The 15,062-nt window shown below is 37.8% G+C and overlaps 1 protein-coding gene across 15 annotated transcripts in view; it reads right to left on the bottom strand.

Moving 5' to 3' along the window:
* The window catches only part of CADPS2 (calcium dependent secretion activator 2), a gene marked incomplete at both ends in the record, with an annotated part of 405,485 nt that overhangs the window by 169,911 nt on the left and 220,512 nt on the right, over nt 1-15,062 (bottom strand). For all 15 annotated transcript variants that reach the window (XM_084229261.1, XM_084229256.1, XM_084229258.1 and 12 more), the window contains one exon: nt 12,418-12,557. In XM_084229261.1, the coding sequence (XP_084085387.1) occupies nt 12,418-12,557 (140 nt within the window). The remainder of the gene's footprint in view (nt 1-12,417; nt 12,558-15,062) is intronic.

Here is a 15,062-nt window from a genome sequence, read left to right on the forward strand (position 1 = left end):
AATAAAGGATGTTCAGGGAATCTGGGAGCACAGATTTAGAATGCTTGAGTGAGTCTGTCATTGAAAGATGAGGAGTATCAAGAAATTTCCATATGGTCCCTTAACTTGAAAGTTAAAAATCAACCAATTATCAATGACTATTTCATTCTTATCTGCTGTGTTCTGATGCTCAGTAGAAGAGTAATGATTTCTGACTTCAGGAGATGGTAATATAGCTGTAAGACATAAGGATATGAAAGTCTAAGTAGGTAGAATTTGGTAAAAGCAAAAAAGGATCTTACGTGTAGTTGGAAAAGATGCACATTGGTATATCCACTGCTGAATCTTTACAAGGTTAGTATTATCGTGCAAACCTAACATTCACATTCTCACCATTTTACTTTTAAGGACACACTTGAGAGATTATGCATGTATGTAGCAGGAGACACACACAAGATGCTCACAGTAGCACTGCCTGCAAAGACAAAAATCTGGAAATCGCTCAAAAGTTCATTTTGATGCAATACAGAATTATAGTATATTTAGAGAGGCATATGAGCAAGATTATATGCAAATATTCATATGTATGTATGAATGTGCATATGTGTATAGAAATGTACAGACTCATGTCTGAGACCCTGGTCAGGACCCCTGGGCAGACTGCAGCCTGCTCTTCTAGTGGTCTAGTTCACACATCAGACAACAAGAGAAATGCTTAAGTGCTTTGTCTACTCTGCTTAGGCCAAGTTTACTGCATTCCCAGGGGCCAAAGCATATCACATGGCTAAGCCCACAGTTGGAGAAGGCAACATAGATATAGGGCCAAGAATGTGGATTTAGTGAGCCCATTTATTGGGACCTTTTATATAGTTGATCTACCACACGCACAAAGAACACATTTTCTAATTAAACATACCTCCTTCTTCAGTGTAACAAAAAGCAGGTCTGACCAACTTAATCAGAATCCTATATAAGGAAGAGATGTCAGAAGACAGAAAGAAGGAAAGCCCAGTCTTCTAGAGTCAGCAGGCAATGATGAAAAGAAAGTTGAAGCTAGGGAAGGCAGGCGATTAATGGTACATGCGGGAGCTGAGTGGCGAGGTTTCTATCCCACTTTCCGCTGCACATTCTGTCATGCAGGTTGTGCTGTAACAAAGTGGGGGTGATCCCAATGGGGCAGAGGGAGGGTCAGAGCCTCTCTGGACTCTTGTGGTATAAAAAGGGCTCACAGTTTCCCCCAAACCAGGATGGGGACTAAGTAATTTGGCAGTTAGTTGAGAGTCTGCTCAAGAAGATTATACAGAAATGACCTTTCTTGGAATATCTGTACTAGGGAGAAAACGTGTAACCTGATACCAGACTGGTAGGTATGGCTAAGTAAAAGGGTGGAAGAAATAGGACTGGGTTAGTAAAAGCAACTTCAGTCAATGAACTGATTTATGTGGCTGAAGTTAGGGGTTTGTGTTGGATACAGATTATGTGGAGCTATGTTTTGGAAGGATTTGGGTGTTAAAGACTGTGAATCTAATCCCATGGTCAAAGTAGTACCACTACAGGTTTGTTTGAGTAGAGCTATCAATATTCTCCCTCAATTTCTGAACAATTTGTAATAGAGATGGAGATAGGGAAATCAATACAAGAGTCACTAGAAGATTTTTTGTTTTGTTTTGTTTTTGTTTTGTTTTTGCCTAGAATTTGAACTGGGGATGGCAGAAGAACGGAAAAAAATTTATCAGTGGGAAATGCTTCAGAGATATAGGAACTGACCACTAGGGTGAAGAGCAAATGATTAATAAAAGAAACTACAAAATGAGTTTCACTGGCAGAAGGGATAATTCTGCCAAGTTCGCAAAGCTAGAAACAGCTGATATTCAAATTTTCTCTGACCTTTGGTCTTTACTCTTGCTGTACTCTTCTAATCCATAGTTAAATTAAAAAAAAATTTCTTCAGGGCCTCCCCTGTTGGTGCAGCAGTTGAGCGCTGGGCTGCAAAGCTGCCTGCAGCCTCTGCAGCGCTGGTTCGATCCCCAGCCACTTGGCGAGGGTCCCACATGGTGCGCAGACCTCTCCTGCCACCCGCTACTCCCCTCAGCAGTGTATTTCCTCAGTCTGCCTGTTCTGTTCCCGGCTCTGGCTCTGGTGAATTCTCTCACCCTCCTGCGCTTTTGACTGTAACCAGTGCTTGTATAAATAAATAATCTTTAAAAAAATTTTCTTCAGAAGTACTGATACATGAAATAAAGTCATGTTCATTCTTTCTGAAAGGTAACAAACTGATTTTTTTTTAATTGTACTTTTCCTCTCTGATTTGAATATTGATGTCCTTTACCTTTAAGGATATAAATGATTCCAAGATGATTAGAAATGTAATACTTGCAAACTCTTTGCTCTTTCTGTTCACATCATTAACACTGGGGTGAATGTTAAAATTGTGATAATGCTTTTTATATCACAACACATATCCATCTGCCTCAAATTCATATGTTATCTTCTCCATTATCACTAAATTATAATGATCTACGCACATTTCTAATCTAGACACAGAACTGTGTCTGTGATGGTATATTCTGTTACCAATGTCCAAGTCTAGGATGATCATAAAGAGAGCAACTATTCCTTATGACTGTATGTTATCATTTATGGGAGGAATGCTGGAATTAAAATACTACTAGACAAGGTGGGACTACTCAAGAGATTCCTTTTTATTATTTCTGTATTTTCAGACTGTCCTATTTGTCATTACCTTCCACTAACACTCATTTAATCCCACAGGATCTTGGCCATATCTCCCCGAAGCCAATTAACTCCTTCTGTCAGGGGCTTCCAAATGAGGCCAGTTTTGCTGTAATATGTTGAACACGATCTCTGATGCTGCCCTTCACTATTACCATGCTCTGTCCATCTTATTTTCCAATTCATGCAGTCTTCAGGCTCCTAAATGTTTCCCTACTTTTGACTCTGACTCTTTAGAATCCTTACAAATCTTGAGAGCAGTCTTTTGCGTGCTTCCTCGATTGGTCCCCCCTTTATTCATTAAATATTTTTTATTTTTTTAAAAAAGATTTTATTTATTTATGCATATAAGAACTAGGGTATAAGCTAGAGGTGCGGGGGGTGAGAGGACTAACCAGAGACAGAGTGGGGAGCAGAAAAGGTGGACCTAGTGAAATACACTGCTAAGGGGAGCAGCGGGTAAGACAGGAGAGGTCTCCTGTGCCATGTGGTCAGCTCCCTGGGCAGGGATTCAACTCAGGCCATAAGGAAGGCTGTCTAGGTGGTGGCACTGAGACTTAACCCCAAGGCCAGCAGGGAGGCCCCACCCTCCCCTATTTATAAGTCCATGATTCTTTTGTCACTCTGATGAGCAAGGTATTGGTCCCTTTTTAAATTCATCATCTTCATGTCAGTTGTTGGGGAGAATATTTTCTTTTTTTATTGAGATAACATTGGTTTACACCACTATGTATGATTTAGGGAACCAGTTCACAACTACTCAGATGTGTGAACCACGCCCATCATCAAAACAGCCCATAGTTGTTAGCATCCATAGAACCAGGTGAGAATGTTCAAGCAGCAGTTTCAGAACCTCATCTCAATGACACCAATCTCTCCTGGCAATTATTTTCATGAAACATTAGCACATATAATTCAACTAATTATTCAATTACGCAAAGTCTTGAATGTGATGATAACTACAAAATACGTCTTTTAGTAAGTTCTGAGTAGTTGTTCAGACTTATCAGTCCTTCCTTCAATGAAGCACATATAAAACTACAATTTAAAGCATACAACACCTGAGATGAAATTAAAATGAATTTGGCATGTAAAAATTGTCAAAATCAACAACTTGTATCAAAGTTGTTAACATCACATCTAGCAACATCTGATATACTGCTAGTTATGTAGATCAAGTAGCACTTGTCCAGTGAATTAAAGCAAGAAAATTAAAATGTGTAATTGCACTAAAAGGCATCACCAGTTATTTAAAATACCATGCTTTGAAAGCATTTGCCTTTTTTAAAACAGAATTCACTGGAATGAAGTAAAGGGGAAAGTTCCATCTTATTCCCTCTCACTTGCTATGGAATAATCTCCAGATGTTCTTTTTGAGAACCTGAGCTTATTTCTTACATAAATCATTCAAGTCAGTTGCTTAGACATGGTTAAAAGCGCTTATGCAGTATTTTCAATTTCCTCCCACTGGACAGAGAAGACAAAATAAAGTTCTCAGCAAAACGTAAACAGATAACCACCACTACCTACATTCATAATAGCTGCCAAATAAAAATGCAAATTAAAGCCTAATCATTAAGCAAATGGCCCTTTTAGGGGATATAACTTTTCTACTCTCAAGGAATTAGTGAGGATTTGTGCATGGCTATTTTCCCATCTGTCTGTCAGCATTTGCTTCTAAATATAGTGAAATGATGTGGTTCAAACTAGGTTTTATTACAGCTCAAGGGTCTATAATTTTTCAAAGTAATGCTTACTTTAATGATTGTTACCAGTTAATTAAGCACCTACTATCCAAACAACACTGTACTATAACTCATTTCATGCTCGGGACAATCCAACTTGATGACTGAGAAAAGTGAGGTTGTGAAGGAAATAAAATGACCAACTTGACATAAAAATTGACAAAGCTAGTGAGCATCCCTGGTGGCTCAGGGGCTAAAGTTTCGTTCTATCAGGCTATCACCAGCCACTGCAGCACTAGTTCGATCCCTCCCAGGGAGCTGACCCACATGGCATAGCAGCAGACCTCTCCTGTCTCACCTGCTGCTCCCCTCAGCAGTGTATTTCAGTAGATCCGCCTGTTCTGCTCTCCACTATCTCTGGTGAATCCTCTCACCCCTGGCACCTGTGCCCTACACCCCAGTTCTTGTATGCTTGAATAACTAAAAATAAAATCTAAAAAAAAAAAAAAGTGACAAGGCTAGAATTTGAGCTCAGGTCTGTCTAACTTTAAAGCTTCTGTTCTTAACTACGCTGACTTAAAAAAATCAGTTAACTGTTTATAGCCTGCCCAGGAGTATGAATGTTTCATTTAATTTTCCTGGAGAGGATTAATTGTAGTTTTAAAATAATGAAATAGATTTCAGACTTAGACAGAGCCTAAATGATGAAAATTTGGTGAAAGAACCAAGATCTTCATTAATGGAGTGAATAGGGACTAGCCAAATACAATTTGCCACTCTAAATACTTCTTTGTTCCTAACCACTATTTTAATCCTTCAAAACTCCCACCCATTTTAGGCAGGGAAGCAGAGTTCAGATTTTTTTTATGACCTTCTTTCTGGTCAACCTCTCCATAAAATCTTTCCCTTTTTTCTAAAGTTGGTGCTATATTATCGGCTTCTCTGCATGTCAGGCAGCAAGCTGTTGCTAGGTGACAAATATGGTATTTGGTTTCTAAAAGAGCATCAAGAAAAAAGTGCTCATATTCTACCTTTAATAATTTTGCTTTGGTTCCTTTAAGAGCCCAGAGGTGAAAAGTAGGTGGAAAAAGTAATAACTTGTGTTAAGATGCTTCTATTTGGGAGAAAAATCTTGAGAGTAAAGGGCTTTGAATGGAAGCCACAATTTGAGTTTAAAGTTAACAAAAAAACTAATTTATATGAGGAAAAACTCAAGTATTTCAGAGTGTAAGTTAAAACATTTAACATAATGATTATTAAAGTTAAGGTTGAAAATATTTTTTATTACATAATTAATCACCGGTAAGTTAACAGGGAAACAGAACAATGATTTAAATTAGCATACAGAAAATAGCAAACATCAAGAGAGCTGGAAAAAGTTAGCTGGTGACCTATGCTTTTTTATAATTTTACAATGACTACATCCATGTTTATGAAGTGCCATAATATCTTCCGTGGTACTTTCTCTTTTGAAATTTGTATTTGGAAAAAGAATCCATTGTTTCTCACAAACCTGGCAAACACTTTGCCAGAAGTTTGGCAGAGCAATAAAGTGGGCTTCTATGAAATCAGGATAAGCAGACTGAGGTAAATTCCAACTAGAAATGCAAACATTTATCTATATATTCATATTGTATGTAGATGCATATATGCAGGTGCATATATGTGCATATAAATATGTGAACATGACAGTCAGATATCAAAACATGACTAGACATTGACATGGGGAAAATCATTATAAAATGTTGATTTAAAATGAGAAATCAGGGCCTCTCTGGTTGCACAAGAGGTTAAGAAGCAACCTATGAAGCTATCTGCAGCCACTGCAGCATGAGTTTGATCCCTGGCCAGGGAGCTACTCACATGGCACAGCAGACCTCTCCTGACTTGCCCGCTGCTCCCCTCAGCAGTGTATTTCAGTCAATCTGCCTGCTGTGTTCCCCACTCTGTCTCTGGTGAATCCTCTCACATACCCCCATACCTCTGGCCTTTACCCCAGTTCTTGTATACATAAATAAATCTTTAAAAAAAAATGAGAAATCACCTTTCTCTGGGAAAAGGCAGGCATCTTTTTTGAAAAGCCTGGACCCTCCAAGACAATGTCACCTTGGCAAAAATAATATTTTCTTCTGTTTGATCGCCAGACTAATAAACTTCAAGTCATAATCAAAACAATGCAAATTTTTAAGAGTGAGGCTATCTCACTTTACGAGAAATGCCCTATTTGAATTTTAAGGCTATGACTGAGAGTTTCTGCAGTCCTGACAATGCAGCCCCTGACTGCCCAACTGTTCTTTTTTAAAAAATATTTATTTATGCATAGAAGAACTTGGGTATAGGCCAGAGGTGCAGGGGTGGGGGTGAGAGGATTCACCAGACAGAGTGGGGAGCAGAACAGGTAGATACACTAAAGGGAGCAGCAGGTGAGACAGGAGAGGTCTGCTGAGCCATGTGTGGGTTAGCTCCCTGGGCAGGGATGAACTCAGGCCACAGCAGTGCTAGCACTGAGACTTAACCCACCCCAAGGCCACCAGTAATGGCCTGCATCTGTTCCTTTTTATGGGAAAACAAGGGAGGACAACAAAGCAGCCAGTTTGGGGCTGCTTCCTGCTGGAAGCTGAACTGTTGTCTCTCCCCTGCAGTAAGAGACAGACCCAGTGCCTTTTAAATCTTATGTAAATGAAATAAGATATTATATGAAGATTTCAAAACATTTCAACACAGCTATTCATTCAACAAATGTTTCAATAGTTAAGCATGGCTCTATACAAAAAGAAATAGGAGATTTATATGGTAAGAGTATCTTACCCATCCTTAACTCTTTTACAGTTAAATACTTATGACGTTTTCATTCATTTTTTTGCTATAAAAGCCATCAGCTGCATGCAGACTTCTGCAAGATCCTGATCACGATGCTTCTGCACCATTGTGACAGCTAATTTAATTTTCCTCTTTCTCCTTTTCAGGTGTAGATTTAATTGTCATAACAGTCATTTGTCTTATTAGTTCCATTTTGCCTTTCTTTTGGTTAAGAAAATAGCATCATAACTAGGAAAATGTTACTTAATAAAAATGGGGATATTATTTCTGAGATTTAGGTTAATACTGTTACTTCACCACTAGGCTATGCTAAAGGATAGATATACCATTTTTTTCAAGAACACTTCTGATTTTTAGCTACCCAAAATAACAGGAAAATAAATTCAAAGATAGATATGAATTATTTAATCACTCAAAATCTGCTTCGCAATTCATTTAACAGCCTTACTTAAGAGTTAGTTAATATAATTAGCTTTTTGAATAAAATTAAATGGAGTAAATGAATAGATGAACCCTTTTTGTTTAAATCAAATATATGTCATGTTGGTTAAGTCCAATTTGGTTTTAGAAGAATTAAATTATCATTATATTTATTTTATCCAAATTAAATCTTTTCATTTTTATGTCATCAGTCTTATTTTTAAAAGTACAATATGTAGTCATAGATTATCAGAAACAAAGAAATATATTTTTCTTTCTGCTTCAAAAAGATTATTTTAAAACTCGACAATGCAGAATCAAACACCACTTCATTTATTTTAGGTGTTTTTTTTTAAACATTAAAATTATGCTCTATTCTCTGTAAGTTGTGTTCAGAACTCTTTAAGTTTCAATTTATGAATGTAACTTGCAGTCATTAATATTACTTTTTCCTTAAAACTAGGGAGCACATGATTATAATTTTAATCATCATTATTCATATAAAATATATCCTTGCTCACCCATTGTGGGAGGCACTAAGGTTCAAGTAGATCTAAAAAGTTTAACATTGCAGTTAGGAACACAAAAATTCAAGGTAACATAAAATATTTCTTTAGGGACAATGCAGTGGTGATATATACATGATAAATGAATTAAAGAGAATGCATGTTAAAATAGTTCACATGAGAGAGATATACTTGCTATCCACATTATTAAGAGAGAAAATAGGTTTTTACAACTCAAGTCCTCCAAAACTTCAAATTCTAGTTCGGAAGAACACTGTGAAATCAAAAATCCATAATCTCCCAATTTATCATTTAATCCACTTGACAAATCTGTAAGAGGTTTCCATATCTTAAAGATAAATTAATATTTTTTAAACTTGACTTATCTCTTTCAATTATTCATTATTCATCTGTTAATTACTCATGTTAGAATGACTCATTGACAGAACACAATCCAGCCCTAAGGCAACAGGCTATTCATCTATTACTCCCATTATACTCCTGCCTCGGCAGATGACAGAGCTCTTGGAAAGGTTAGTTGACTCTGTCTCCTAACATGTAATTAAGTTCCCTAAAATCCATATATGAAGCAGCTCAGAAAAAAGAGGAATATAGTTTTGATGTGGGTTAAATCACATTTACCCACACACATCTATACACACATCTATACCTCCAATACTGCCATTAAACACAATTACAAAAGATGATGTTCCTAACTTAATAGGCTACATAACACACCATCTGCTAGAAGAACTTATTTCAGTTCTAGAGTTCCTTCATCTCCCATACCCTGCAGAGACACCTGAATCTGGAAATTCCTGGTGGTATCTTTAAGCAATGGCAGGTAAGTTAACGTGGCCAGGATCTGAAATAGTCCTGATTTGAACCCAGGTGAGCTATTGAGCTTTACAGGTTAAATTGAGAGACTATCACATGTACTTTTTAGTCATTCCCCTCTTCAACTATAGTCATGGGCAGAAATCAAATCCAGACCATTCAGGGGATCCTGACTCAGTCAAGGTTCTGAGATATGATGCAAAAAAATTCCTCTTCAGTGCAAAACAGTGATTAAGAAAGGAAAGAAAAAAAATTCCAGGTTTTGGAAAGGGGCTGGATTGTCCAACACAGTGCATAGCATTCTAAGGCAAGAAACTGCAGGATTTGGGCCTCCCCGGTGGTGCCGCGGTTGAGTGCTGGGCTGCAAAGCTGCCCACAGCCTCTGCAGCACCAGTTTGATGCCCGGCCACCGGCGAGGGTCCCACATGGCGCGCAGACCTCTCCTGTCTCGCCTGCTGCTCCCCTCAGCAGTGTATTTCATCAGTCTGCCTGTTCTATTCCCCGCTCTGGCTCTGGTGAATTCTCTCACCCTCCCATTCTGACTGTACCCAGTGCTTGTGTAAATAAATAAATAAATCTTAAAAAAAAAAAAAAAAAAGAAACTGCAGGATTGGAGCAGGGCCCTCTTTTCACAAGCACTAAAGGCTTGTACCCAACTTCAAGTTCCATCTTGGTTCTTGGGATTATCTGAAGGCTGCAGGGGTAGGCTCTATAGTGCTGCATAAGCATGAATTAAGGGTTATTTGGCATTTTTAATCCAGAGGTTCCCATTTCTTGTTGTGCCACCCATCCAAAATAAGAGATTGAGTTAAAAATAAAGGACTCACTGCAGTGCTTGCAGAACATACTGTTCTTTTACATCAGCTCTGGTCTCCAACACTCTCAAAGTATTCCATGGCAGCCGCACCAAACATCACTGGCTAAAAGTTCTAGAACTCCTGCGTATGTATGTACAGGCTGTTATGGGACTGGAAGTCCCCTGCCTACTACCTGTTTGCTAAATTCATCCTTCAAGTTTCATCTCAAAAATTATGTGTCTCAGGAGATCCACATTGACTATCTCCAGTTAGAATGAGGTATTCCTTCCCATTTCTCTTATAGTACTATCACTTGGCTATTTGTAAACAAGTCTAAATCCCTGACTGCCAATTCCATCAGGCCTGGGATGGGATTCCACTGAGGTTTATTTTGGTTGCAACAAAGTAGGGGCTCAAAACATGTCTCCAATGGTGAGCTGGTAGATGAAAGAACCCTCAATAGTAAATCCTAGGAACTTCATCTGCATTGTGAGCTGAGTCATATCGACTTGACTTGTATGAGCACATTTGCGGCAGCCTCTGCCGCTGAACGCCAGTGAACTTACTGGAAAGAGGGAGGCTTTCACTCAGACACATCAGAGTGAGTAAGACCCCCTTCCCCTGTGCGCTGGACTGGACAGTCAATGACGGGTAAGATCGGGGGCAGACTAAAGAAGGCACTGGCCAGCCTCATGTCTGTGACTCCTGACGACCTAAGACAGGCGCAGTCCCCGAGGGGCTTCATTATGATAAACTTTGGCGTTCAGATCAAACAAGGTCCACATGCCTATAAGCCTAATTTAGGCAACAAGCCCACAGTAATTAACCCCTCCTTTAATGGAAACAAGGCTGCTAAGAGCGTCACCTGCAAACAAGCCTGGTGGAATTACCTACAAAGCAGTTTTACCATTAGTCAGATAGCCATTGTTTCAGAATAAGTAGCAACCTAGCAACCTGTCTATAATCATACTACTTTTTCACTTACTTTGCTTTTTCCTTATATGTGTACAATCAGTTTCAGGAAATGCATGATAAAGAAAATAGTGTGTGGCAATGGTAGTTTTATAATAATCATAATACTTCTCACATGAGACAACACCATAAAAATCAAAATGCTTACGTAGAGAATATATTGCTCGTGATTACTAAAAGTAGGAGGTGCCAGTAGGTAAATATTAATGCTTTTTGATCATTGTGGTTTTGGGATACGAATCAAGAAAAGCTAGCTTAAAGAATGCTGTTCGGTGTAGGCAAAAATGATTGTGTAGATTCAGTACCTGGAGATTGTTTACTGTGCCATGTCATGGAACAGCGATCACATGCACATGAATAATGAAGTAGATGTCTTATGCCTTACAAAGTATTTTATGCTGAGAAAGAATTAAATTGTATGAAATCATCTATTGTTAAAAAAGGTATAAAAGTGTATGATGATTTTGAGCAAATTACATTCAGATCTTCACTCTTGAAGTGTGTCTGTTTGTCATTTATGCGCCGATTCCTTGAGCATCCTCACAGTTTCTCAAATCCTGAGACAGTCCTGCAAGTCTACCGCTGCGTTAGTCCGCGGCACACATTCAAGGTGCCATAATATAGGCTGCCCAAATTACTGATCCCTTTCTAAAAGCCCACCCTCTGCAGTAATTTTCCCCTGGATGAGACTGGCTCTTACATTGCCTTCACTGCCATCCAAAACAAGCAAGCAACATAGTCACTGGCCCACCCCAACTGCAGTGCACACACGTGGGCTGCTCCCTACTCAGTCTAACTTTATTTACCCTAAAAGTCCTGAAAGGATCCTTAATGACTCATCAGTGTGCACCTCCACGACCTTGGGGATGGGGCTCCAGGAGACCCCTCCATGGACAGGACTGAGCTTTCTTCAGACTGCTGCATTTGTGAAGCTTAGGGTGAGCCACCCATAAGAACCACTTCTCTCCATCGTAGGAAACACAGCCACATTCCTTACTAATGGCTAAAACCTTAGGATTTGGCTGAAGCAAGTCCCAAAGTGTTAATCTCATAAAGATCTATGTTATTAAAAAAAAACCCATTTTATTGTATTCAAGGGCTCAGGCCTGCTCCCTCACTAACTACAAAAGAAAATAAGTGTGGGTATAACTCAGACCCTTAGCAACCCCTGGGAGATGGTCCCTTGCCCTTACCTGCCAGAGTAGTTTTCTCTAGTGTAGATTTATTTTTCACTCACACTTTGGACGAATACTCACATCCCTTCTGTCAAAACTCCTGAGTTATTCCTGAACCACCCTTTAGCTTTGATATATTCTATGTAAGTTGCACTATACATGGAGACCTAAATTCTAGATTTGTTTCAACTACTGCATTTTGAAACATATTTCTGAGAAGTTATCTCCCTATACACTGCTCTTCATTAATATAAGTGATTATATGATCCCAAAACAATCAAGTACCAATTATTAATCAAGTACTGCTTACTAATGTATTTAGCTACAGAGATGTCTATAGTATTTAAAAAAAATTAAGTTAGTCCATGTATGTCACTTTTTGGAAGAAAGTCTGAATGCTGACATACTCGCTCTCCTGCTAAAATAACAAATATGATACACTGAAATGAAACCCAGCAGTTGAGGAGAACAACATTTTCAAGTGCACACTCACCCACTATGCTTCATATGAGGTGGCTTATCCATTCTTACTGCCAATTTGATTTTTAAGTCAGAGTCCTGGCTATTTTTCGGAACTATCATTCGGTGCAAATCAGCTGACTTGGAGCTATTTGAAGTTGGATATAAAATCACCTGTAAGGGATAAGAAAGTAAACATGTAAGTGCACAAGGCAGGGTGTTTAAGGATTGGAAACGAGATCATTTCTCTATTTTCCTGTTTGAGAAGGTGTCATGTCTCGCTATGTCCAATAACCATTTGATTCCTTTCTACCACATAGCAGATGGGTTTTCAATAAAGACTCATTTATTTTTTGACAAATATGTGTTTTCATTTTATCACATAATGAGTTTTCTTCCTGTATCACTTCATAATAAATTAATAGCACAATGGCTACAGCTGAATTGACAGTTGAAAAATACTCAAAAGACAACTATAATTTGAAGAACAAACTCCTCAGGGCAAAGACATTCAGAAAGAAATGTTCTTTGAGATTATAGATAGCATGCTTAGAAAGCAAAACTAATTATGTGATGCAGCAAAAAGATACCTCATATTTTAATATTTTCAGTGCAAAATAGTACGAAAGGAAGTCACCTTAACTAAAGATGGACAAGATTGATCATAGCACATTTTTTGCTCCAGATCAATAGCAAACAGGATTTTTTTTCCAGACTGCATGTTTTTAAAACTGTAAAGACAGTATTGTAATAATTGAGACAAATTATAATATAATTATTTTTAATAAAAATACCAAATTTGTTGTTGTTTTGTAACACTACAGCACCACAAAGTCAACACAGGAAATAAAGCCTATTCTTCAGATGTTAGACGTTATATATATAAAACCATATATGTACCCTGCCTAGTTAGTCTTTTCAAAACTTTGACACAGCCTGTATCCATGCCTTAATGGATATTTTTAAATATGAGGCCTATGCTCTAGAGGACAAAAGAAAGATATGAAATGCAGTGCATTATATTTTAAGTTTTTTTTAAACCATCATGAAAAGTAAAATAAACATGAAATTTTTATGTAAATGGAAAAATTATAAACATGCTCAGGTATGCTAAAATGTTTTTGTATCCAACGTATCCATCGATTTTGGCATGATCAGCCTTTCTCCCTTCTTAATCTTTTTTCCATGGGACAAGTGGAAATATCCACTGAGAAGTTTTTAGGCAAGGCTCTTTTTCCCTCAAGGAGGGACAAAACTATTCTCAACTTCTAAACCTTCTAAAACTATGCTCAACTTCCAAGTTGTTAAACGCATCTTCTATTTTGAGACTTTTCTCAAGCCTATCCCAAAACCCATAGCTAAGTGGAATCCAGAACATCTATACACTTAAGGCTATAAAGGCACATCCAAGAATAGATGAAATGGCATCTGTGAGGTTTTCAAAAATTATGATCATATTCTAGAATTAGTTATTTTCATTACTAAACTATCCAATGGAATGTTTTACCAATTCTTTTTTAAAATGACCATAAAGGAAAACAGAGTTTTTTTCCTAGCAAATAAATCTAGAATGCAGTCCTAAAAATAGCCTGTAATACAGCTGTCAGTTGCAAACTACACTTTTCTAAAGTGGTCATACTTAATAATTTTAGGATCAAATCAGTAGACAAAGAGATGTCATTATCAACTTAGAGGGGAGTTCAAAATAGAAAAACTGAAGAGCAGTCCATTCTCTGTAGCAATGGATGCAATTTCCCAAGCAAGTCTGACAGGCTTTTCCTTTCTCCATACATTTCTCTATCCTCTTCCTTTTCTTTTCAAAATTTATTTTGGCATGAACCACCTACAGACTTTATTCCTTTTTAATTCTTCCTTCTATATTTATAGAAAAGTTGGTATTGTTCCAAACTCTACAGTCTTGTACAAGAACATTTAAGTTAAAACTTCTGAAGATTTCTGTTCCCTAAATGCTGATGATGGGTGACTAATTGAGGCCCCCAAATAATTGTCGCTGATGGACAAATTGAGGATCATGTACCCCAGTACTAAATACCACCATTTCTGTCACATTTTAAATTTCTTACAGGTATTTCTAACTGAATTCAGTGAAAAGATTTACAGCATATCTCTGTTCATTCAACATTTGAGTTCTCACCATAGGAGGACACATACAAGTCAAACAATATGGATGATTCAGATCCATGAACAGGTGATAGTTTACTATCAGAGCAGAGGTTTCACAGAATGTTTGATAATGGCTTTTCCTGTGTGCCCTCCTATTCCTAGGGGGCACAGCAGCTACTTGACACTATTAGTCTCTGGACTTACTCACCATCATCTGTTTGGTTACTGTTTGTAGTCATGTGTGTAGTCAATTCTCTGTGTTAAGTTTCCTCTACTTGAAAAACCTAGAATTCTCTTTTTCTGGGCATACTTTAACTGATAAAGGTATAAGCACTGGCACATGTAACAAATGGAGGCCCATTCATATGAAATCTGTTTCTAAAATAACTGAACCAGCAAAAAAAAAAAAATCTGGAACTCAGTTTTATTTTTTTAATTAATTTTTAAAAATGTTTTACATCATTGTTCATTTGTAAACAATTTTTTGCTTCCCCCCACCCCCTCAGGTGTAGTCCCTATAGTTTCCTTCCCCAATGCACCCGTGCACCATCACCT

Source organism: Talpa europaea (assembly GCF_964194135.1).
Source record: "Talpa europaea genome assembly, chromosome: 3".
Classification (NCBI taxonomy): Eukaryota; Metazoa; Chordata; class Mammalia; order Eulipotyphla; family Talpidae; genus Talpa; species Talpa europaea.